Genomic DNA, 26,992 nt, shown 5'->3' on the forward strand with positions numbered 1-26,992 from the left:
CCTGACTCCATGTACCACCCCACCCCCAAAATTGCCCCAGACCATTTATATCTGGACTGTTACATGAAAGAGAAATGCACTTCCAGGTTGTTTAAGCCTCTGCTATTCTCGATCTCTCTCTTACGGCAGCTGTGTCTATATTCTAAGTATTAGAGCAGGTGATAGGAAGTCCTAAAATTCTGCAAATTAAATAATCAGCTCCCCAGTAACAGTTAGTTAGTTAAATGCTCTCAATGCTTTACTTAAGCCTCTCAAATATGTCTCACTGTGGATGCCAAATTAAAATAGGAGCAAATTTTAAGCCCCAAGCAAGCACTTCTCATATGGGACAGTAATGCCAAGAATCAGAATTCACACATCTCATTTTATTTTCACAACACCTAGTGAAGAAGGTGGAGCAAGAGAGAGAGGTATTTTACAGATGACAAATGTGAAGAACAAGGCCACACGGTCAGAAATAACTGAGCCAGCGCTCAAATCCAGGTCTTGGGACCACCGAGACTCCATGCCTCCCCTCAGCCAGAGCCAACTCCATTAATGCCAGTTTACAAAGTTACTTGTCCCTACAGCCTGGCTCATAATCCACTACACACAAACTCGTCTCTTCAAGCTCAGAGAGACAGAGCAGAAAAATATGCAAACTTCGGCTTTCATAAAATAGGAGGTCAGAAGTCAGCGGTCCTCCACCCAGAGTACCTACTGGTAATGACCTAAAAGTTGCTCAGGCAGTTTGGTCTCCTGCAACCTAAGGGATCCAGAAGGCACTTATGTTTTCAATCCCAAACACTCTCAAGCCCTCAACAACACCTTCTCAGGTCCCCCTGCTATTTTTCAGAACCATTTCTAGCTTTAAACATTTTTACTCACACTTTATTTTTAAATGCCTGGCATCTCCTAGAATACCTGAGAATTTCTTTGTGGAATTTTGTGGGAATAGCGTAGTCTTCCCATTAGTGGGAAGTTACCTTTAACCTCTGGGTTTTATGGGTCTCTTTTCAAAGGATGTTGGTATTATATTGGATGGCCTCCTCACCTCCATTTAGAATATGTGATTAGCAAAGTCTGAACCCCTAAAAGTGCTACTGAAATGTGAACATAATCTTAGAGATGAAAGTTATAGAAGCCCTGCTGTTTAGAAGCTTTCCCACATTCTCTTCTAGGACAATTCCTCTGCATTAATTAACTGTGGGGAACCAAAAAATTCAGTGTTAAAACGTTTCCCTTTCTGGTGCTCTTAGCTATATTGTGCACGTTTTGCAGACACCTACACAAAGATACATAGTAACGAGCAACAAAGCAGCAGAGCTGAATCTTCACATTAAAAATGTGGGGACTGGACCAAATAGCCTCCACCTGACAGCATGCTAGGAAAGCCTGCATCAAGCAGATGGGGGGGGGCGGGGGATAGTCAGAGTGCGGGGGGTGGGGGGAGCTCTGCCATTTACTGGTAGAGGAACTTGAGGGGGTCAAACCTCTTAGATAGGTTTCCTCACAGGGTTATTGAATTAAAATTTAATGTAAAATGCTTATCTAAGGCCTGGCACCAAGTAAGTGCCCCCAAAATATTAGCTATGATCTGTCCAACAGGTCCAGTTAGTGAATTTAATTCATCAGAAGCCTACCTCACCAGAGCTCTGGTTTTCTTCCTGATCTGATGAAATTTCACGGACCCTCCGTGTGGCGTGGTCATCCCACCTGCTGCCAGGCTTCCCTCAGCAGAAGGGCATCCCCAGAGTTCTCACTCAGGTCTCACGTGTTGTCCACACCCAACCCAACCCCAGGCCACCCCGACAGCAAACAAACTGTTGGCCCCCCCTTGGGGGTCACCTGGACAGCCTTCTGCCCAGCATCTCTTCTTCACCACGTCTTTGCTTATCCCCAAGGGAATGATATGCATATTCCCACTTGTCTTGTTTCATCACTCACAATCCCAGGAATGCCACCTCAAAACACCACCACACAGACACTCACATGTCATCCTTAACAGATCTTTCTTCCCTACGCCTCTCTTTTCAGCTCTTGCCCACCTATCTCAAGAAAATTCCTCTCCCCAGTGCCTTCTTCTGTATTCATTTCAGCTGTGCCTTCAGAAAGCAAATCAGAGTAGATATGTTTAAAGGATTCAATGACCCAACAGTATCAAAGAAAAGGCAAGTTGGACACTGGGGAATATAACTAGAACTTTTAAGTGTCCAAATCCATACAGGTTCCTAAACACTCAGAAAATTCTCAAGTTTCTATTTCTCATTCTCTAAACAAGCACGCTCTTCTTTAGGGATAGGCTATCATGATAAAAATCAAAGAGGTCCTTACTCAAATGTGTAAGTAATGCTTCTTTTCTGTTGTTCATGCACAGATCCCGTCCTGCAACAGCATTATCAGCTTAGTGGGTATCTGCGAGACAGCCCAGAAACTAATCACCATTTGTAAATTACTTCTACAGGAAAAGCCAACAGATAGGAGTATAGCCTATGTTTAAGTAAATGCCTACCTGATTAATCTACGTAACTGAGGCTGTACCATTGATCTGTGAGAGCTAAGAAGAGATGCCAGGATGTGTGATGGGAAAGGGATGGGTCTGAGAAGTCTGCCGCCTTAGTGGAAATACTGGTCAGGACTGTGAAGAAGTACAAATGTAGATAGTGGAGGGGGAGGGAGAGCAGGAGTCATGTGGCAGAGGGTCTTAAACATAAAGTATTACAAGTTTGGATTTTATTTGCTGAAGAAACCTCAGGCTTATGAGCCAGTACATTTAACTATTTGAATGAAGCTTCAGGAAGAAGCCCTTTGACAGTGTGGTAATCTAGAGGCAGGAAGGGCAGCAATTCGGGAGGAAGTAGAGAGAAAGTGCTAGAACCAAGCCACACAAAGGAAAACTAAGTCCTTCCTGGACAGGAAACCAGTCCAGGAAGCAGTAGGATTGAAAAAGAAGAAAACAATAACAGCAACTCCAAAGCTGTAAGATCACAGTATCTCAAAGCTAAATGTTATGGACAAGAGTAGAATATTTGAGGTAAATGAAGACAAAGAGAGAGAAAGTACATTTAATATTAGGTGTTGGAAGGAAATCATAGCAGGTTCCTCTGGGATCAAAGGGAAAGAAGTCAGACTGGAGTAACAAGGAATTTTACCTACATATTGGGGTGTAAAAGCCCCTGAGGCTGGGTATTTCAAAAAAGTATTTATCTGGGGATTATAGAACTCAAGAGGCCCACAGAATAAAATCCTAGCTGTAAAATGGCAGCTAACAGTTTTTTCCATACTGAAGAAACATACATTTGCATTTACTTTGTGATTTAACACTCCACCTGCTTTCAAAGATATCATCTACTCTACTCCTCACCAGGAGGGCTAACAGTTAGCTCTTTTTCAGGAATCAGAATCCTGCTCAGTGAAAGCCAGCGATCTGCCCAAGCACACAGAGAAGCCAGTGATGGGGCAAAAACCAGAACCCAATTTCCCGGCTCCCACTCTTTCACAGGCAGAAATCCTGCTCCTTAGTCTTGGCAGAGAAGCACAGCTCACTATGCCAAAGCCAAAAATGTGCATAAACATAACTTCTGTAAGATGCTTTCCCCCAGCAATTTCCAATATCACTTCAAATGTATCTTTATTTTTGATGCATGCTACAAATGGATTCCAACACTTCCATTTTAAATGTTTTCTACTGCTTGGTCTTGATATATCCAGTGTGAATGAGCTATAACCACACCCCAACATGCACTAGAGGACTTTCAAAACAGCACTCAGCACTGAGCTAATAATCCTTAGGTACCAGCATCATCATTGTTACTTCTACCAATTAACGGTTGCTCAATGTCCTAAACTGAAATTTTCCTCTACTTAGTTTTCTTATACTTTAGTAACAACTGTACTATAATAAGTGCTATTTATAGGCTACTTATGCCAAGCAAGCACTTTACAAGTATTATCTCATTTAATCTTCATAACAACTTTTTAAGGTTGGTACTTTTGGTACCCTCATTTAACACAAAAGAAAACCAAAGCCCAGAAAGGTCAAGAAATTTGCCCCAGATCACACAGCTGATAAGCAGCAGAGCTTAGCTTCAGACCTACCAAGTCTAACTCCAGAGCCTTCCCTCAGCCACCTCCCTATTCTTACGAGATTCATTTTTTTCAATGTCTATGATGAAATCAATCCATTAGGAAACCTAGAAGTTATACAAGCTACATACAAGCAAAAGAAAATTTTAAAGTTATGTGTAATTTAGATACTCCCTAGAAAGAAAATCTGTAAATCAACTAGATGTAATCAAAACACACATGAACCATCTAACTCATACTTTCCTTAAAAGATTGAAGACGACAAACTAAACCAATTTACTCAGATATAAGAAGGGAAAGTCAGCAGTTACATAGAGATAAGGGCAGAGTAAAATTGAAATAATTCTAAATTTAGGAACAAATGAACACTCTGGAAATCACAAAGTAATAAAAGCAAAAAGAGCACACGTACACTGAAATGACAATGGCTTTGAAGAGAAGCAAAGAGTAGGGCGATATTCTAGCACATTTGGAAAAATGGAGACTTGCTCCTTTCTAGGGTCCAATTTGATGAAACAAACTTATTTTGCAGAATACAAATTGGAGGACTCTCACGAGGAAACCCAAATCCAGACACACTGTGTCCTCTCACGTCAGTTTTCTCCAAACCCTACTCAGGAGTCTTACAAAGAGTCTTCTTCTTTTACTATGTAAGACTAACAAAAAACACTTCTCCAAACCCAGAAAGGCTTCACTAACACGCAGCGATGATTGGGTGGGTTGGAGGAGGTCCGCTGGACTGGGCAGAACGTCTAATTACAGAATATTTTACAATACCTGCACGACTTCCAAACATGCACCAAAATATCATGTATCAGTCATGTCTCACTGTACCATAAACCACCCCAACACACAGTGGCTTAAAACAACAAAGATCCGTTTTCTTCGTGATTCTGTGGGATGGTGATGTGGGCCATTCTCCTGATCTTACCTGGCACCACTCTCGTAACTAAGTCACCGCACAGCTCAACAGGGACTGGAGGGGCCAAGAGGACCTCACCCCCGCCTAGCAGCTTCTCCTCTAGGCAGGTCTGACCCTTCACAGCACGGTGGCTTTGGGGGTTCAAAAGAACAAAGACAGAAGGGGCAAGGTCTCTTAAGGACCAGGCTCCAGAATTCACAGAACACTTTGTTGGTCAAAAGACCAGTCCAGATCCAAGCAGGAAGAGAAGAGTGATTCCATCTCGTTATGAGAGAGCACAGCAAGCGCACCTTCAAAGGGAGCAGTGACACAGCCTACCACTCCAGTATGTGAGAGTCACTAATACATAAATCCTAGAAAGTTACTGGGAAAACTGCAATTCACAAGGGAGCTTTAGTACATAAAATGTCACAAAGGTTGATTATTTGTATATGAAAAAAATAGTTATGTCCCCCAGGCCAGAATTTCAAAATCAGTAAGGACCCTACTGTCATCTGATCTAATCTCTAGCCAGTTTGGGAATTTCTTTTACAATAACCTACCTGACCATTTCCAGTAACATCAAGAGGCAGAGAAACTTTTTCTAAGCAGTTCTGATTATTATCCTGTTGTTTCCTCAAACTGAGTCAAAAACTGCCCCCCTCTATTTTTTAAAAGCTTTCTGCCACTAGTCCAATTGTACCTTCTGGAACTAAAGGCATGGAGGCAGGGTAATGCGATTATTTAGAGATGGCTGTGGAGCCAAAGTTCGAATCCCAGCTTTGCTACTTCCTAGTTGTATGCCCTAAGACAAGTAGCATAACCTCTCTATGCCTCAATTTCCTTATGTATAATCAGGGATAACAGTCAGAGGGTTGCTGTAAGCATCAGACGAACTTACAAAGTGATAGAACAGTGCCTTGGGCACAGTAAGTTCTAAAATTCTATTCTTTTTGTTTTTAATGTTATTGCTGTTATACTAAAAAGGCTTAATCATTCTCTCCAATAATACTCCTTCAAATATTTAAACATAATTAATGCCACACACTCCATCCCAAGCCCTCTTCCAGGACAAACATCCATGATTTCTTCTACCATTTCTTCAGTGACCTAGTTCCTAGACCCTTTACCATTCAGTCAGTTGTCTTTATAATATAGGTATCTAGACCTGAACCTAAAACTCCAGATGTGGCAGAGAGTACGGCAAGACCATCACTTCTATTCTTCCAGAAACTGTACTTTAAATAATGAAATCTAGATGCAGTTCTTCATTCAACAAGTATCAGTGAGCTCCTACTGAGATTCAGGGAACTGTGTTATTTGTGAAGATAAAATATAAAATCCCATCTGGGAAAGCCCCCAAATAGGGCTCTCCCAGAAATGTCCATGTGTTAATCCCTGGAACCTATTAATACAGTTCCTTACAGAGCAAAGGGATTTTGCAGCTGTCATTAAGATGGGGACATTATCCCTGATTATCTACATAGGCCCAGTACAATCACAAGGGTCCTTCTGGGAGGGTCTGAGACAGAGAAAATGGGATAATGAAAGCAGAGATTAGCGTAGTGTGCTCTGAAGATGAAGAGACCACAAGCAAAGAACTGAAGGCAGCATCAAAAGGCAACAACAAAAAAGTCTGCCCTAGAGCCTACAGAACTTCTGACCTCCAGGACTGCATGATAATAAACTTGTGTTGTTTTAAGCCACTAAGTTTGTAGTAATTTGTTACAGAAACAATAAGAAACTAACATACCACACCTGCCTGGTGGGAGAAAAGTAACTAAAAGGGTTTACATAAAAAAAATAATAAAATCAGAATATTTTTAATCCAACTGTTACAAAACTTAAATTGTAAGAAAATTAAATCTAAAACAAAATTTTGTATTCAGTTAGCACCTTGACATTTTTTGGCTTCCACCTCACACTGATAACAGTCTTAATATCAAACAAAGCTCTAGGTCTTTTTATACAAACTGCCATTAAGCCAGACCTCTGCTATTAAAGAGCACCGGAAAGGAGTCACTTTTATAAGTCCCTAATTCACAAAAGCTACTGATGTGCTATTATACTGTCTCCCACGAAAATGCTCAACCTACTTTAAGCCTTTTTAATCACCAGGAATCATGCCAACTACATTTTACACTCCCCAGATTAGGGGCATCTGAATGAACCAAAGATTTTATAATTACTATTTTAAGTAAACTTTGTATTAAAATGTACTTAAACTTAAAAAAAATTAAGACTTCCAAAAAGCAGATTCACTCCAGTCATTGCCACTCAGATTAAAAATTAAGTGCCTCAAAAGTCCCCTAGCCTGATTTCTATCATCTTATTCATTGTGCCTGTTTTTGAACTTCATATAAATGGAATCACATAGCACTTACTCTGTTGTGTCTACCTTCTTTTTATTCAGCTCTATGCGAGGCTCATCCACATTGTATGTGAGACAATAAACTGTTCATTCTCATTACTAAAGAGTAGTCCATTGGATAAACTATGCAGTTATCCATTCTACTACTGATGAACATATGGGTTGTTTCCAACTTGGGGCCATTTTGAATAATAGTGTTCTGTACACTCACTGACATGAGTTTCAGTGCCCATATGCCTTTACTGTTGTGTTTATCCGAGAATGGAGTCATAGGAGAGATCTATGTCCAGCTTTAGTAAATGATAGTAAATGATACACCAATTTCCAGAACAGCTGCATCAGCAATGTATGAGAGTTCCAGTTTGCCCATAACCCAACCAGGACAGGTATCCCCCACTTTCTGAAAGGTCAGGTTATGCCACTTCACTTTTTACAAAAGACCGACTTTCGTGGCTATTTTTGTTAACCAAATGAAATGCGAAGATTTTCACTTTTACAAAAAAAAAGGGGGGGCGGCAAGAGGAGAAGATGGCACTCAATATTTGTTCTGCAGCCAGTCCCTAAGGAGGCAGGACACATCCCAAGCAGAGGAGTGGCTCCGAGCTCCTTCCCAGGGAACTACACTGAGGATCTCAGCATCACATCACCAGAGACCCTGAACAGTGTCTGTGAGTATCTGTGCTTACTCTTCATTTATTCTCCGCATCTACCAGCGAGATGTATCCTAAGATATTAGAAAAGCTTAAGAGGGGTTATTTTTGGGGTCTGGGAATGCTCAAAAATTTTCCATATAAATTAATGGTAATTGCTTCTTTGCTTCACACCATTTCTGCTTTCGAAAGATTTCACGGGAATGCTCTGCTTTTGGAGAGCAGGGGAAGCCTGTATATACTTAGCACTCACTCTGGTGACTACATAGTGGTAGCCCATTCTCACTTTAATTTGCATTTTCCTAATTACTGATGAGGTTAACCATCTTTTCATGTGTTTAAGAATTTGGATATCCTCTTTTAGGAAGTAACTTGCCCATTTTTCTATTGGGCTGTCCATTTCTTTAATGATTTGTGGAAGTCGTTTCTACATTGTGGGTAGGATTTCTGTATTGGATATATGTATTACAAATATCTTCACCCATTCTGTAGCTTGCTTCCCACTCTCCTTATGGAACCTTTAAATGAACAGAAGTTCTTACCAATCTTGTTCCTTTATAATTAGTTGCTTTTTGTGTCCTGTTCAATAAAATTTTGGCTGTCCCTAGGTAATAAAGATATTTCACTTTGCTTTCTTCCAGAAGCTTTATTATTTCAGCTTTCACATTTAGGTGTGTAACATATCTTAATATTTGTATACAGGATGAGGTAGATGATCAAGATTCATCTTGTCCACATGGAGATCCAGTTGGCCCAGCATCATTTACTGAAAAGGCCATCGTTTCTCCAGTGCACTATGGTGTCACTTTTGGCACAAACCACACATACATGTGAGCCTGATTATGGATTCTCAGTTCCATGGTCTATCTAGCATTGCGCCAATACCATATTAGCATATTATGTATTGATCTAGTCATCCGAATTTGCTTTTTCTTAGATTATTTAGAATTTCCAAATAAATTTTAGAATTGGCTCATCAACTTCTATTTTTGAGAAGACATCTGCTGGTATTATGATTGGGATTGTACTAAATCTATAGTCTTATTTGCAGAGCAATGACATACCCTCCATTTTTTAAATCTTTAATTTCTGCCAATAATGTTTTAGCTTGCAAAAAGTTTTTATCATGAATCGGTGTTGAATTCTGTCAAAATATTTTTCCCTTTTATGTGTATGTGGTTAAATTACATTTGATTTTCTGATATTCGCCAAATTTTCCCTCCCTAGAATAAGTCCAAATTGGTCATGGTTTAGTCTCCTTTTTATAGAATGTTAGACTTGATTTACCAATACATCATTGCTAAGACTTTCACGTATTTTTTGTGAACCTGTAATTTTCTTGTAATGTCCTCATCAAGCTTTAGTAACAAGCTTATGCTGGCCTCATAAGAGAAGCCAGGGAGTGCTTCCTCTTTTTCAATTTTTAAATGGACTATTTCCCTTACAAAACCATGTAGGCTTGGAAATTTTGCTTTGGAAAGGATTTTAACTACAAATTTAATTTCTTTAATAGATACAGGACTATTCTCCTTTTCTAGTTCCTATGTCTTAGTTAAGGGGTTTTATTTTTTTTTAAGTGTCCATTTCATCTGAATTTTCCAACATATTACCAAAATTGTTCACGATAACATCTTAAAATCTTTTAAATGTCTATGGGATATATATATTGATAACACCTTTTTCTTCTCTGGCACTGGTAATATACTCCATTAAGGTTCATTCCCACTCTCAAAAAAAAAAAAAAAAAGAGTTCTCCTGCACTATGTGACACACAGCCATTATCACAAAAATACTCTCCAGCAGAATTATCCACAGAAGGAGCAGAGCAAGTAGAGTATATAAACAATCCAGCAATTCCCTCTCAACAGCTTTTATCACCAGAAATAACTGAACCTGAGTAAAAGGAGATACTGAAATAGAAGGAAACAGGTATTTGTAATGCTCTAGGGTGGCAAGTACTCAGAAGAAAACCAGAAGAAAAACAACCACTAAGTAGAGTTTGTAACCTAGGATACCCACCCCTCCACCCCCAAGGCATCCGTAGGTAGAATTCAGGGGGCCATAAACCTATAAATGCTCTCATACAGCTTTATTTTCATGAACCTCTAAAACAAATGTAGGATTTATTATAAATATGGACAACAAACATTACTAGAAGGAGCTGTTCTGGCAACTCTGTCACCAATTGAAGTCAGATACTTTCGTTACACAGTGCAGCTGTTGCAAATACTGGGAAATATCATTTACATGGGCATCGCTACTTCGAAATTATGAGTTATTTGATATAGCACTGAATTTTGTTACTTAATGCATTAATAAAAACAAAATACTCTTTCCACAAATTTGGGGGTTTGTTACACTATTCTGATAATTGTGTTTCAATGTAATTTGTAACTATTTTTTTAATGCCTTTTAAAAATTGGCTTCCCCAGACTCCAAAGAGGTCCGTGTGTGTACACACACACACACTCTCTCTCTCTCTCTCTCTTAAAAACCCTACAAGGAATCAAGGCAAGAGAAGGAACTCCAAAGCAGCAATTAAAGAGCACCTCCCCTTGGCCAGGCCCTGAGCTGCAAGCAGGAAACACTAACAAGGCCTAGGCTGTCTAGTTCTGATGTTACCTACAGAGTTCCTACCACCATGTAGCCTCCCAGGATGACTGCTCCCTCCAGAGACTCCGCCTTGACCCTAAGTTAGTCTGTCTAACCTGCTTCCCAAGGAGGGAGCAAAATAAATAGTAGATACAGGAAAGGCTTTGATCCAGAAAAGGGAGTGTAAAACTCAGCCCTGAAACTTACTAGTTTGTGCCTTTAGCATCTCCTCTCTTTTTTCGCTATGAAAGGGGATAACACCACCTACCCTCCCCCGTGATTGTAAGGTTTAGATATAATGGGTCCAAAGCACCTGACAAGCACATCATCCTTGTTAATATTAGTTGAATCCTTCAGGTCAGAACTGACTGTCCTTATTCTATACTAATCACAGTTAGGGACTGCCACAGAGAAAAAAGGGAGAAGAATTCTAGGAAAGATGGAGCATGAAGAATGGAAGGAAAAAACAAAACAAAACTGTACTTGTTCTTCAAATTCCAGTATAAGAACCATCACCTCCTCAGTGAAGCCTTCCCCTCCTGTTCCGACAGCACTTTATCAAGTAAGCACTTGATAGCACCTATGTGCTTAGCTCTGAGAGTGAGTGAATGAATGAATGAATGAATGAATGAATGACGAATACCACACCGAAAGAGACAGAAACAGCGAGTCTCATCCCCATAAAATGCAAACCACCAAGGACGCCAACCCCTAGCAGGACTGCTCTCATCCAAAAGCCATGAACCAAGGAAGCAGCACATTTCTTAACACCAAGGCCGGAGACCGGTGCCACCTGCAGGCTAGACTTTGAAGAAAAGAGGGCAACTGAGTCTGAAGAGTAGAAAGCAAAATAAATAACTTCGGGGGTCACTGGAGCCGCAGCAGTAGGACCGGCGCACTTCTGACACCGCCCAGGGGACCAGCGGAAACTGGGGACCAAGCCCGGGGAGAGGCCGCTGGCGGGGGCGTGCGCGGACTCGGCCCGGCCTGCGGGAGCCCGGCCACCTCGCCCGGAGCGCGGCCCGGCGCGGGGCGCACGGCCCTTTGTCTCCACGGCGGGACCGGGCGCCTCCTCTGCCCCGCCCCCCGGGCGCGCACGCAGGAGCCGGGGTAGGAAACGGAAAGCGCCTGGAGAATTTCTGGTTCTCAAGCGAGTACGCCACGAAAAGTCCGCACTTAACCTCCCCGGGACCCGCTACGGCCCCGGCTACCAACCTCCGGGCTGTCCCGGGCAGCGACCGCGGCGTTCACGCGCGCCACGAGTCCCCAACAACCCTCTCGGCACTTCCGAGTCCCGGCGGCGGCGGCGGCCGGCTTCCCGGGAAGCCGCCCTCTTCCCCGGGAGCGGCGGTTGGAGGACCGGCCCCGCGCGCGTGCTCGGAGCGCGCCCCCGCCGCCGCGCCCGCGCGCCCCCGGCTCCGGGCGGCCCGGCTCGGAAGCGGGCGGCACTGCGGGAGCGGGGCGGCGGGCCTCTCGGCGCCGGGGGTGTGGGGCTCCGGCGGGCTGGGGGCCACCCCCCGGCCTCCCTCGCTCGCCCGCGCCGGGGCTCCGGGTTTCTCCGCTGAGCGGCGCGCCGGCCTCTCCCCCATCCGTTTGCTAGTTGCAGGCCCGGGGCTGCCCCGCACGTTCGGAGCGGAAGTCACCTGAGACTCCAGGTGGGCTCTAACTCCAGCCCAGTGGTCCCCACGGACGCTCTGGAGGCGAGAGGAGGTAGCCTGGTGGGGGTGGAAGGAAGGCGGGCTTTGCGGCGGGCTGCTTGACCGGCTTGCCGCGTGAACTTAGCCCCTGGGAGCCTCCCTGCCCTCCTCCGTCAAGCGGAAATAAGCTTCCCTGCTTTCCTCGAGAATTCAGAGTGCAGACCGAATGGGATGAACGTTATCACCTGTAAAGCAATTTACAGAGATTATTACCACTGCAAAATGTGTACCAGTGATTTCGAATGGGTTGTAAAAAAGTGGAAGTGACTTCGGCTGAGCGCTGTTACTCAGAGGACGCCGAGCCTGCCAGAGTTCCACAGACCTACCTGAGCCAGACAATCACCTGGGCTCTTGTTAAAACCAGAGGCATCTGGATCCCTCTTCAAACCAAAGTGATCAGACTCCCCAGGGGAGGGTTGTCTCAGGTGGTTCTATGATCAGGTCAATGTGGATAACTCTGCCTTAGGCAGCAGGAAAACAGAGAGGCTCTAAATTTAATCCAGCCGTCACTGAAATAGTCCAGGAGATTATCTTTCTGATTGCTAATTTCTCTGAGAAATCAGAGCATAAACTCTCTGAGAAAGGAACTATCTTCTCTTTCAGCTCTCACCATCCCCACTCCCACCGCCTAGTACAGGATGGTGTTAATAAACGAGCTCCAAGTAGAAGTGCCAGATGTATCAAATAAAAATACAGTGCCCAATTAAAATTGAATTTCAGATGAATAACTAATACTTTCGTAGTATCAGTATGGCACATGCAATATTTGGGATATACTTACACTGAAAAAAAGTATTAGTTGTTTATCTGAAATTCAATTTTAATTGGGCATCCTGTATTTTTTTCCCGGAACCCTCAGCCTCGCAGAGGGAGTGATAGAGCAACAACTCAGCTCAGGTAGTGGCAGACTCAGGGATAGGAATGAGATAACAGTTCCTACCTTATTTCTAAATGACACTAGTGGACAATAATGTAGGTTTACTGTCATTTACACTTAACCCCTTTCTACACAAACAACATAGTCACCTGAAAACACAAACAAAAATAAAGGCAGATATAATCACAGGAACTTTAGAAACATCAATTAAATAAAAACAGTCAAAATGTAAAGAGACGCAATAGCCTAGGAAAAGTATTTGCAGGCACTACCATGCAAAGTGTTATTTATTGTTATATATGGATTAAATAAGAAAACGTTAGAAGCCAGCTGCAGATGAGCAAGACACATGAATAAAGAATTCAATAAAAAAATAGTTGGGATACACAATTAGGAAACATTGCAGAAAGCTTAAAGAAGTGCAAAGTGAAATAAGAACATATGATGTTCATATACAAAGTTGGCAGAAGTAAATAAATAACATTAAAGGGGCGCCTGGGTGGCTCTGTTGGTTAAGCATCTGACTCTATGTCGGCTCAGGTCATGATCTTAGGGTCCTGGGATCAAGTCCAGCATCCAGCTCTGTGCTCAGTGAGCAGTTGGCTTGAGATTCTCTCCCCCTCCCTTTTCCTCCTCCTCTGCTCCTCCCCCTGCTTGCATGTGCACGCTCTCTCCCTCTAAAATAAATAAAATCGTTTTTTAAAAAAGTGACTAACTTCGTTTTAAAAAAAATAAAAATAAAAAATAAATAAATGGCATTAAAGACTGGCAAGTGTGATAGCACTCACACACAACTTCTTAGGTAGGTAAACAATTTGGCAATATCAAAACCCTTCAAATGTATCAAAATTCCTAAAACCTTTTGAACTCTATGACAATAAATCCAAAGGAAATTATCTGTAATGTAGAAAATACTCTTTATGAACAAAGATTTTAATTTTAACTTATATCATTTTAACTTATTTAATAACAAGGAAAATATACTATAATGTACCAAAATATACTATAATAAAGGGGAAAATATCCTGGAAACTCCTGAATTTTCTAAAAATAAAGAAGTAGAAATTAAACAAAAATGTATACACTCTTCAGTCTATTAGATACACAGCCTTTTAAAATAATGGTTACTAATCATATGCAATATGACCAAACTATATCTTTTTTAAACCTGTGTGTGGAAAAATGACTGGAAATGACTGGAAAGGAAATAAAGTTAAATTTGGGTGGTGGGAATTGCTTTATTTTTAATCTTTCCACATTTTTATTAAACACAAATTAATTTTATAACAGAAAATTAATGTGTTACCCCTGAAAAAAATAAAAAAACTTTTCTTACCATAAAGTTAGTTTTAAATGACACAGACAACACCCCCACTCTAAACCCTGAGACTTTCTAAATATTAAAATCACCTTAAAACATTTTCCCTAAATATAAACACCTTAACAAACTCTGCACGTTATCTATTAGCCTAGGGACTATCCTTAGCAAATTCTTAGTCCTATGCTGAATTTGTCAACTTAGTCAATCACATAAGTATATGGTAATTAAAGTGCCTTAAGTATTTCTTAAAATTCAGCAAATCATATGAGGCCTTGGGTTTTTCTCCCGTCAGATTACATTCTGAAAGAGGACAAGCTTAATAGCATAAACTTTTTTTTTTTTGTAGTAAAATACACATATAACATTTACCATCTTAACCATTTTTTTTAAGATTTATGCATGCACTCGTGCGCATGCCTGTGGGGGCAAGGGGAGGGGCAGAGGGTGAGGGAGATAGAGCATCTCCAGCAAACTACCGTCCCATCTTGAGCAGACTCCCCCCACCCAGCAGATTCCCCACTGAGCTTGAAGCCAGATCTCACTACCCTGAGATCACAACCTGAGCTGAAACCAAGAGTCAAATGTTCAACCCACTGAGCCACCCAGGTGCCCCCCAATCTTAACCATTTTTAAGGGTACAGTTCAGTAAGTGTTAAGTTCATTCACAGTGTCATGCAACTCCAAACTCTTCATCTTGCAACCCTGAAATTCTGTACCCATTAAATAATAACTCTCTACTACCCTCAGCCCCTGGCAACCACCGTGCTACTTTCTGTCTCTATGAATTTGACTTCTCTAGGTACCTCATATACATGGAATCATACAGCATTTGTCCTTTTGTGAATGGCTTATTTCACTTTGCACAACGCCCTCAAGGCTTAGCCTTATTATAGGCTGTGTCAGAATTTCCTTCCTTTTTAGGTTGAATAATATTCCACTGTATGTATATACCACATTTTTAACCATTCATCTGTTGATAGACACTTGGGTTCTTTCTACCTTATGGCTGTTATGAATAATGCTTCTATGAACATGGGCATACAAATATCTCTTTTTGGATACTCTGCTTCCAATTCTTTTGGCTATATACCCAGAAGCAGAATTGCTGGATCATATAATAATTCTATTTTTAATTTTTTGATGAATCATCATACTGTTCACCATAGCGGGGCACATTCCCACCAACAGTACACAGGGTTCCAATTTCTCCACATCCTCACCAATACTGTTATTTTGGGTTTTGTTTGTTTTTTGATAGCAGCCATCCTACTAGGTGTGAGATAATATCTCATTGTGCTTTTGATTTGCATTTCTCTAATAATTAGTGATGTTGATGATCTTTTCTTGTGCTTATTGACCATTTACATGACGTCTTCTTTGGAGAAATGTCTATACAAGCCCTTGGCTCATTTTTTAATCACATTGTTTGTCTTTTTGTTGTTGAGCTATAGTTCTTTGTATATTTGGGATATTAACCCCTTATCAGATATATGGTTTACAAATATTTTCTCCTTTTCTGTGGGTTGCCCCTCCACTGTGTTGGTTGTGTCCTTTGATGCAGTGAAGTTTTTAATTTTGATGACGTCCAATTTATGTATTTTTTCCCTTTGTTTGCCTGTGCTTTTGGTGTCATATCCAAGAAATCATTGCCAAATCTAGTGTCGTAAAGCTTTTCTCTTACGTTTGCTCCTAAGAGTTTTATAGTTTTAGTCCTTAAGTTTATTTATTTATTTATTTTTATTTATTTAAGTTTAGTTGTAAGATCCATTTTGAGTTAATTTTTGTATATGGCATAAGGTAAGGGTCCAAATTTATTCCTTTACACGTGAATATCCAGTTTTCTCAACACCATTTGTTGAAAAGCCTAGACATCTTTTAAAGGCCAGGGTTTAGAGTGGGGGTGTTGTCTGGGTCTAAACAGGAGGAGAAAAGTTGGGGTTACTTAGAAGAAGGGAGAAAAGAGGGGAGGATTTGTCCCCCTCCTCTTCAGTGCTTTACACACAGGCAGAAAAGTCTGGCTTTCAAAGATCTGTGCCTATTTCAGAAGAGAAGTATCAGGGTTCTGGGGCTTCCTGACTTGAACCTGGAGCAGCCAGCCCTGCAGCCAGAAGGCCAGAGCTGCCTTCCCTTGGAAGCCTTCTGTGAAGCCCAGAGAGAATCCTTCCTGGAGTTGAGAAGCAATCCGAGGCTAAAGAATATTGACCAAAATTACTGATAATTGAGGTTTTAAAAAGAAAACTAATTTGTGCCTTGGTATTATATTTCTTTAAGAACAAATATATCAAAATTAGTATGTAAATGGTCAGTCACTCTTTATGCCATTATTTTAATCCCGAATTATTAATCAGGTGCCTGCCCTGGGCATGTTTTCTCTCTGGTCCTCCGAGTTCATGGTGGCCTGAGTATCTCAGCAGGGCTTTCTGTCTAGACAGATGGCCCTGAGCACCTGGTAACCACTCTCCCCACTGCAGGGCTGGTGCTTAGGAAGGATTAACCAGGCCAACTCTTCTTTGTACATTCAATGATGACTTAACCATAGAAATAATATCCATTGAACAGAGGCACAAATAATTGTTAAGACTTAATTGACGAAGGCTTAAAGGTAAAGGACAGAATTTCTAATCATGAAGTTTCAGGCACAGGCAATAATGTAGAGCTATTCAGAAGCATTAAAGGCCTTCCTAACCCTCACCACTGGGCACAGGCTCTCATCTGTTCTACCTATGAGGATGTTGGCGCTGGTTCATGGTGATCCTCAGTAGTCAACACTGAACTAGCATTTATTTGTCCAACATCTACTTGATGCACAGCAAAAAACTAAATACTGGGAGAGATATTTTTTTTAATGAAAAAAAAAAAAAAAAAGACTTGTCTTACAGAAAGTTGCAGCCTAGCTGGGGATTCACCAAGTACACACAAAACAACTAGCAAACAATAAGCACATTTGAAAGAATATAGTTCAAACTACCCATATATGCCCAAGAATGCAGTCATATCAATAGCCTAAACAAGGCAGAGCACAATTCAATGTCACCTTCTCCAAGAAGACTTCCCTGACCACTCTGGCAAAATTAACCCCTGCCACACTTTCCATTCCATTGCATTATTCTTTTATGTTCTCCTATAACACTACCACTCTCTGAACTTCTCTTGTTTTTTTTAACATATTTATTATTTAAGTCAGCATTATTCAGACTACTTGCAAGACATAATATATTAGTAGGTTGTAAACTAAAGCTAATGGGTCACACCAGACTTAATTTTTTTAAACAAAATGTAACAGAGTAGAGGACAATAGAGAATAGAATATGATAGGACAGAACAGAAAATAGAAGAGGGGGCGCCTGTTGGTTAAGCGTCTGCCTTCAGCTCAGGTCATGATCCCAGGGTCCTGGGATCGAGTCCCATGTTGGGCTCCCTGCTCAGTGGGGAGTCTGCTTCTCCCTCTCCCTCTGCCCCTCCCCCCACTTGTGTGCTCTCTCTCTCCCCCTCTCAAATAAATAAATAAAATCTTTAAAACAATTTTCTTAAAAAGAAAATAGGATAACACACCACTGGATTTTTATTTATTTTTTTTTAAAGATTTTATTTATTTATTTGACAGAGAAAGACACAGCGAAAGAGGGAACACAAGCAGAGGGAGTGGGAGAGGGAGAAGCAGGCTTCCTGCAGAGCAGGGAGCCCGATGCGGGGCTGGATCCCAGGACCCGGGGATCATGACCTGAGCCGAAGGCAGACGCTTAAGGACTGAGCCACTCAGGCGCCCCACCACTGGATTTTTATTAAGAATTGTGAACTTTGTCAGAAATACGGTATCCAATTAGTGAACAGAACTAAGAGAGATAATGGAAGGTTATGACAAATATTAGCTGACTAATATGATAAAATTATATCTTCTAACAAACTGTCATTTGAGGGCGCCTGCGTAGTTCAGTCAGTTAAGCATCTGCCTTCGGCTCAGGAGTTCTGGGATCGAGTCCCACATGGGGCTCCCTGGTCAGCCGGGAGTCTGCTCCTCCTTCTCCCCCTGCCCCTTCCCTGGCTTGTGCTCTCTCGCTCACTCTCTCTCTCAAATAAATAAATAAAATCTTAAAAAAAAACCAAAAACTCTCATTTGATTTTCTGGTATATGATGTGAATTTGACCATCACCATACAGGACAATTAACAGTTTATATTTTATAGTAACATCAATCAGACTTCATCATAAAGCATTTTTTTTCTGAAAAGACATTATCAAGTAAGATATGTTTCAGGTTTGCATCAAATGTACATTTCATGAAATTAGCATGAATTGTTCTTTCATGGGACTTCGCCTTACTGTTAGAAAAGTGAAAGAGAAGTGAAAATTAGAAGGATGCCTAAGTTCAACCTCCAGATATCTAGAACTATAAATGTTGAGAAAATAGTAAGCTTCAACTTCATTGGAGGAGCATGCTGAAAAGAAAAAAGAGGATGCAAGACTTTACAAGGCAGGATATTTAAAATGTTTTTTCAGGGGCACCTGGGTGGCTCAGTCAGTTAGGGGTCTGACTCTTGATCTCAGCTCAGGTCTTGATCTCAGGGTTGTGAGTTCAAGCCCCGAGTTGGGCTCTGCGCTGGGCGTAGAGCCTACTTAAAAAAATAAAATAAAGAATGAAATGTTTTTCATTGTGGAAATCCAACAAAAGTGACAAACCCCAATATATTATTTTGTAATGACACCTTCAAAATCAGTAGGACACTGAGAAACACAGCATGCTGGACTTGTCAACAAGCCCCTCAAACATTTTTGGACAAAAAATTACTGGCACAATTTCTTAGTAGTTCCACAGACTGTTAATGACATTTAGCTGCATATTGTTCAGCAAAAGAGAGAATGGCTCACATAGATGTTGAAAAATTACTCATCTAATATGACTAGATTTGATATCTATGATTTTTAATGCTAAACTGGCTAGTAAAATTTACAATTCTGTGGTATAATACTATTTCTAGTTAAATCTGTGCTACTGCAGAAACTTTTAAAGCCATGCTTCCCATGTGGCTAAAATCCAGTATAGAACTTATGATCCATCCCAGAAAGAGTATGGATTCTGTGAGTAATTCAACTTTTCTAGTTTTTGCAAGATGACAAGGTGTGTGTGTGTGTGTGTGTTTAAATTTAACTTCACACACACTGGATCAGATATATTTACAAAACCGGAAAAAATGCCTCATTGGTCAATATCTATTAAACTGGAAAAATAATAAAGGAACTACGAGTGACAGAGCCAGCAGAATGTCTAGAAAGCATAACAAAGCTATTAAAATTCTGTTAGAAGCTAGTAAAAACACTGTGCTTAGAAAACAGCATCAATAGGAATTCAACTTGGCATCTCTAGAAACAATTCTGCTGAATTTCATGGAAGCGTTAGAAAAAAACATGGTGAAATTTGTTAAATTCATTAAAGAGAGCTCACTAAACAAAATATTGATGTGTTTTGTTCGGTTTGGAGCAAACCAGACACTCATGTTGAATCATACTGAAGTTCATTGATTGTCCTAAGGGGACCTAAGGGGAAGTATTAAGCAGAGTGAATAAACTCAGAAATGACAATAACGTTTTTCTCATTGAAAAGCAATCTCATTTTGCAAACAATCTCATTTTCGAAGATGATGTTTGGGATTTTAAATTAGTAGTACATTTCACTGATGATATTGATATTTTTAATGAACCTATATTTATAACTACAGGAAGAAAACAATGTAATTCAGCAAGTCAAACATCCAGAATTCCAAAAGACATTTTGTTATGGCAAGAAAGACTTAAAAGCAATCACCCTAGTTCCTATTTGTTCCCAATACTGTTGCAATGCATTGAAGAAGACATTATTAGTAAGGAGAGGGACTGAAATAAAGTTAGGGATATTGTTATATTTGGCTCCTCAGCTATAAATTTGCAATCATTATTTTCCAGAAGAGAAATTATAAAATTAGGAAATTTTTTTCCAATGAAAAACCATTTTCTTTTTGAAACTCTGAATCAATAATTGACTCAAACTTGGTGCCCTAAAGAGACAAATGAATTATTGCTGCTGAGTTCTTCATTTGCACTAAAGGATGATCACAAGACATTAAATGCATCATTACTTTAGAGTAAGATTAAAGAAGAATTTCCATTGCTAGGTAAAAAGAATGCATTGCCACTATCACCACTGACAATAAACTATTTGTATGACCGAGGATTTTCAACCTTTAAAACTGATTAGAACAACAGAAATAGGCTCATGGGTTTATGCACAAAGTATTTGTCCTTGTGTGTTCTGGACTGCATTGCATTAAATAAAATCTTGCCTAACTCTTGATTTGCATTACTTATTTGGAAATTTTTTTCTATGCTGCATTCAAGTATTGATAATAGTATTTTTATGTTTTTAGCTTTTTTTTCTTAAGATTTTATTTATTTATTTGACAGAGAGAGACACAGCGAGAGAGGGAACACAAGCAGGGGGAGTGGGGGAGGGAGAAGCAGGCTTCCCGCCGAGCAGGGAGCCCGATGCGGGGCTCGATCCCAGGACCCTGGGATCATGACCTGAGCCGAAGGCAGACACTTAATGACTGAGCCACCCAGGCACCCCTGTTTTTAGCTTTTTATATGTAATAAGAGTAAGTGTTGTTCTACAATACTTATGATTCTTTTGTGTAGGGCAGGGGAAGAAGGCATGTACTTCATTGCTGTGCAAAAAGTATTTCTTACTGGGAGGTGTGATTTAAAAGAAGGTTGAAAAGTGCCAGTCAGTGTCTGCCCTTCCCTGAAACCAGCCCCTCTAGAATGTAAACTCTAGAAGGGCAAGAGTTTTTGTTTTGGGCAGGGGGTTTCGAGGGGGGGTGCAGAGGGAGAGGGAGAATCTTAAGTAGGTTCCACGCCCAGCAAGGAGCCCCATGAAGGGCTTGATCTCAAGACCCTGAGATCGTGACCTGAGCTGAAATCAAGAGTTGGATACTTAACCAACTGAGCCACCCAGGAGCCCAGAAGGGCAAGCAAGAGTTTGATCTATCTTGCTCACCACTAGTAGTATGTGGAATAGTGCCTACAGGGACGCCTGAGTGGCTCAGTCAGTTAAACATCCAACTCCTGGTTTCAGCTCAGGTCATGATTTCACGGTGGTGAGATGGAGCCCCATGTTGGGCTCCTCACTCAGTGGGGGTCTGCTTCTCTCTCCCCTCTCTCTCCCACTGCCCCTCCCCCCCGTTCTCTCTCTCTCAAATAAATAAATCTTTAAAAAAAGAAAAAGAATAGTGCCTACATATTCAATAAATATTCAACAAATACTCAACAAATATAGTTACTAAATACACAAACTAACCAAATTGGGAAAATTAAAAGTTTGTAATTGTCTTTTGTTTGCATTACCCAGGCATCTTTCTTCCTTTTACAGATGTGTGTTTGAGACAAAATAAAGAAAAACTACTACAGTCATTTCTGTTAAGGGCCTGCAGGCTGCTAAGAACTAGGAAGGACTCCCAGTCCCTTCTAGTTTAGGAAAAGGTTGTGGATGACCTTGATAAGTTCTAGGACTTATGGAGCCCTGGATGGGGAGTGACTAAGCAGCAGAAGGGATCGTGTGAAGGTCCAACTCAGCTTACCATAAAACCATTAGTTTTCAAACTGAGTAGAAAGCAGCCATGCTTTTGAGAAGGTGGTTGAGCCCTTTTGGAACTGAAAGATACAGTCTAGTCCTCCTCCGTCATTTTATAGACGTGGAGTAATCACAAAGAAAGAAATGAACATGAGTAACAGTCTTCAAGTGTGCAGGGAGGGAACAGAGTCAAATTTAGATTAGTTTTTGTTTCCTTTTTATAAAATGGGGATAATATTAGTACCATATTGTAGATAAGCCATTATGATTAACTGAAATAATAAATGTGAAATACTAAGCATAGTGCCTGACCCATAATATGCACTGAATCATTATTAGCTATTATTATTAATATTACCAATAGAACATAAAATGTTTGGAAATATTCAGTGAGGTTTTATTTCCTTGTGCTTCTTTATACTCATTATTTCCTCTACCACTCTGTCATATTCTACAGACATTGTTCTCAGACTGAGAGTAGATAAAGCTGAGAATAAAGTCTGTTGAATGTCTGAATGGATTTATTTTAAACTCGTAGTAGAGACAACATCTTGAAAGACAGGACTTTCTTTTATTCTGAAAGCTGTGCATTTTGAGAAAGAACAAAAATGTGTGTGAAACTGTTTCCTGATTTTTGGTTTGGGGCCCAACGCCCACCCCATGAGCCAAATCCCCGGGGAAGTGAACAATAGAAACCCACTATAAGGACAGTGTTTTTCAAATTGGCGGTTGAGACTTACTCTTGGATCATAAAATTGATTTATTTATTGGGTTAAAACAGGCATTAAAAGAGATGAAATGGAATGGAATAGAAAATACCAAAGTACACTGCAAGGAGTCATGCTACGTATGGTTTCATGAAGCTATTGTTTCATTTGTGTTGTGTGCATGTCCTTTGCCATGATGTGAACTCTGTTTCCTATTGTAGTCACAGTCACTGAAATGTGCATGTCACCAGGGATGTCATAGCAGAGGGCACATGTGTCTCTCCTCTCAGAATGTCCCAGAGAGAACAACCGCTCCCAGAGAATTGCCACATCCGGAACGGTGATGGAAGAGTAGAGCAGCGAGGGTCTAGAGTGGCTACACAGAGCCGCAGGTGCCTCGGCAAAATGAGAAAAGGCCTAAAAAGTTACTGTGGCCACCAAGAAGGATGGATAAGAGGCTCTGAGCCTCGGTGAGTTGGCTCAGAAAGTGTTAGCCAAAGTGAACTGCAAGAACTGGAGTCCGGACCATGAGAATAAAGGCAAGGGGAGGGAATGGTGGACACTTGGCACAGCGGGACAATGGGACATGGAGGAAGAGTTGCTTCCGCGGAGGCTGGTGTGGACAGAGCGTCACGATGGGCCGGACACTGCTTTCCTCCCCAAACCAGAGTGATGCATAAGCTCCACCCTCCAGGCACATGTCCTCTGCAGGTGCAGAGACTGAAAGGAGTAGAGAGAATAAAGAGAAGGCAATTCCTGAATAGCTACCCAAAAGAGATCATGTTCTAAAACAGAATTGGAAAACAGTATGGAAGCTCCTCAAAAAGTTAAAAATAGAACTACCCTTCGACTCAGCAATTGCACTACTAGGTATTTACCCAAAGAATACAGAAATACTAACTCAAAAGGATACATGCATCCTGATGTTTATAGCAGCATTAACAATAGCCAAACTATGGAAACAGCCCAAATGTCCATCGACTGATGAATGAATAAATATGTGGTATATATATGCAATGGAATATTACTTAGCCATAAAAAGAATGACATCGGGGCGCCTGGGTGGCTCAGTCATTAAGCGTCTGCCTTCGGCTCAGGTCATGATCCCAGGGTCCTGGGATCGAGCCCCGCGTCGGGCTCCTGGCTCAGCGAGGAGCCTGCTTCTCCCTCTCCCTCTGCCTCTCTCCCTGCTCATGGTCTCTCTCTCTCTCTCTGTATCTCTGTGTCTCAAATGAATAAATAAAATCTTTAAAAAAAAAAAAAAGAATGACATCTTGCCATTTATAACGGCATGGATGGAACTAGAGAGAATTATGCTAAGCGAAATAAGTCAGAGAAAGACAAGTACCATATGATTTCACTCATATGTGGAATTTAAGAAACAAAACGAATAATCATAGGGAAAAAAGAAAGAGGCAAACCAAGAAACAGACTCTTATTTATTTATTTTTTTAAAGATTTTATTTATTCCTTTGACAGAGAGAAAAAATAAGCAGGGGGAGGGGCAGAGGGAGAAGCAGGCTCTCTGCTGAGCAGGGAACATGATGTGGCTCAGCCTCAGGACCCTGGGATGGTGACCTGAGCCAACAGCAGACGCTTAACCGACTGAGCCATCCACGTGTCCCAAGAAACAGACTCTTAACTATAGATAACAAACTCATGGCTACCAAAGGCGAGGTGCATAGAGGGCTGGATGAAATAGGTGATGGGGATTTTAGGAGGGCACTTGTTGTGATGAGCATCGGGTGTTATCTGTAAGTGTTGAGTCACTAAATTGTAAAGCTGAAGCTAATATTACACTGTGTTAACTAACTGGAATTTAAATAAAAACTTAAAAAAATTTTTTTAAATCACGTATTTTTATTATGTGATGTTATTCTTACCATAATACAAAGGACAAAGCAATATACAATTATGTAGAAAACAGACCTGCCCAGAGAACCAGAAAACAAAGCTTAGTTTTGAATTATAATCCCCCAGTTTAGTGCTTGTATATGGATGAAAAAAATAAAACGGAAGTGTCTGAGTTTGGGACGCCTGGGTGGCTCAGTCGGTTAAGCGTCTGCCTTCGGCTCAGGTCATGATCCCGGGGTCCTGGGATCGAGTCCCACATCGGGCTCCTTGCTCAGTGGGGAGTCTGCTTCTCCCTCTGCCTGCCGCTCCCCCTGCTTGTGTGCTCTCTGGCTCTCTGACAAATAAATGAATAAAATCTTAAAAAAAAAAAGAAGTGGCTGAATTTATCTTGAATTAGGAAAGACTACATTTTATGCTGCCAAGCAGACATTGGAGGTTGAGTTCCTGGTCTGAGGTCAGTTCTAGGAAAATAAAGTTACATCCTTGAACACCAGGAGCTGTGACTGTATAAAATACCAAACCTGACATGTTATTATTAATGAGGCCTTTGGATTTGGCAATGAGAAAGTCATGAGCAATCTCTAAAAGAGCAGTTTCCGTGGACTGGTTAGGACAGAAGACAGATGGGAACAGGGTAGGGACAGAGTGGTCAGCATAAACTGCTCTTTGGAGACACTGGCAATGGGAGTGGGTGTGGACGAGCATGGACAGCAGGCTTGAGGACAAGTTCTGTTCAAGGGGAGAAACCTAAGGCTTTAGAGGCAGAATTTGTAGGCACCTGAGAAAGGCTCACACAGAGCTATTCTGGGTAAAGATGGGAACCAGGGCTAAAGATAACGTCCAATGTGGTGCACGTTGGAGACATTTTTTTTTTTCAGGTGAACACACAAAATTAGCAAAGGAAAGGCGAAGCCACGCAATGGTACTACGCATTTCAGCACCTGCAAGACGGTGTATAAAATTGGAAAGAGGTGTTAGTAATGGTGTGTGTCTGATCAGGGCTGATCTTTTACTTTTGTCTCCCAGTGCCACCTCCTTCCTGGGGCCCGGAACTGAGTGATCTCCGAAGATGGGGGGGGTGGTTTGCGGGGAGGCTCCAGGTTGGACACTGTGGTCCCAACCCCTCCTCACTGAAACCCCACTGCCCAGGGGCTGCTGGGTTCTGCTGGCTCTCCTCTCCGGTCACCATTCTGCTGTTCCTTTTCTGTGTCCTCCACCATTAGTTTCTCCACCCAAAGGACCCTTCTGCCAAGGACTCCAATGGAGAGTTCAAAACGGAGGCGAGGGATCTCTGCTAAACAAGTCTCGCAGAGGCTGGCTTTCCTCGGGAGACAAGGGCTGTGTGGCTCGCCCCGGCCCGCGTCCCCTCTCCCCACCCCCACCCTCTGGTCCAAGGCGGCTCTGAGGAGGCGGCCATGACATCACTTCCTTCGCCTGCATCAGGGCCGCCCGGCCTCACGCGCGCAGCCTTGGGCCACGCAGCCCAGCGGAAGTGGGGCAGCGACGCGCCTGCGCGCGCCCACGCGCTCCCCCTCCTTTCTCGCCCGGCTCACCTTCCACGGCGGGTCGCAGGCCTGTTGAAGAAGTGGGCCATCTTCAGAGCAGCGGCTGCCTGCAGTTTCCCTCAGCTCTTCCAGAAACTACGAGGGGCTGCAGTGAGGAGGAGGCTCCACTAGGTGGCCGCACAAGACCTTGTTTGTTTCGTGTAGGCGCCGGGCTGGTGACAAGAGACCAGACCCTCCCCAGCCTGCCGCTCTTGTGGGGCAGGTGTGTGGTGTGCGGTGTGTGGGTGGTGTGTGTGTTTAAGGGGTGCTCAGTGGGCAGAACGGAGCGGCAAAGACGGAAGTTTAAGAAAAACCAATATCGAAATACCTAAATTTACAAAACAGTGACGTCATGAGTTATTCATGCCTATTCATAGAAGGAACTCAGAATTAATAAGGAGCAGAATTCCCTTAATACCTTTAATCATTTTTAGATCATCAGTTGTTTGGCAGAGAAAGTGTTAGCCTACTAATTTCTGCCTACTGAAAATGGACGGGGGGGGTGGGGGCGGCGAGGATGGTGCGTGAGACCTGCACTCTAAGAATCTGACTTGTACATTCATTTTCATTCATGATCAGAAATTTAATGAGTGCCTACTATGTGCCGCAGCCCGATTAGGCCTGAGGATACAGCTGTGAACAAGACTAACAGGACCTCGCTCTCTCACATAACTCACATTTTCAAAAAATTCACATAATAAAGATTGGATACAATTTCTCTAGCTCTGTTATTCTATGATTCCATGACTCTACACTTCCTTTGCCTAGCCCTCACATGTAGAAGTATGGGATAATAAGATACAGTTAATCCAC

The 26,992-nt window shown here is 41.7% G+C and overlaps 1 protein-coding gene across 4 annotated transcripts in view; it reads right to left on the reverse strand.

Moving 5' to 3' along the window:
* The window catches only part of HHAT (hedgehog acyltransferase), a 275,981-nt gene extending 249,694 nt beyond the window's left edge, over nucleotides 1-26,287 (reverse strand). For 2 of the 4 annotated variants that reach the window (XM_081824859.1, XM_081824858.1), the window contains exon 1: nucleotides 12,223-12,494. Coding sequence is in view for 1 of the 4 variants with exons in the window: in XM_081824856.1 (XP_081680982.1) it covers nucleotides 26,189-26,229 (41 nt within the window). In the remaining 3 variants the exon portion in view is untranslated. Of the gene's footprint in view, nucleotides 1-11,794; nucleotides 11,951-12,222; nucleotides 12,495-26,188 lie in introns of those variants that run through there. The other 2 variants (XM_081824856.1, XM_081824857.1) reach the window with 2 other exon arrangements.
* Between the last annotated feature and the right edge of the window lie 705 nt (nucleotides 26,288-26,992).

This window comes from Leptonychotes weddellii, chromosome 6 (assembly GCF_054177405.1).
Source record: "Leptonychotes weddellii isolate Sample4059 chromosome 6, ASM5417740v2, whole genome shotgun sequence".
Taxonomy (NCBI): Eukaryota; Metazoa; Chordata; class Mammalia; order Carnivora; family Phocidae; genus Leptonychotes; species Leptonychotes weddellii.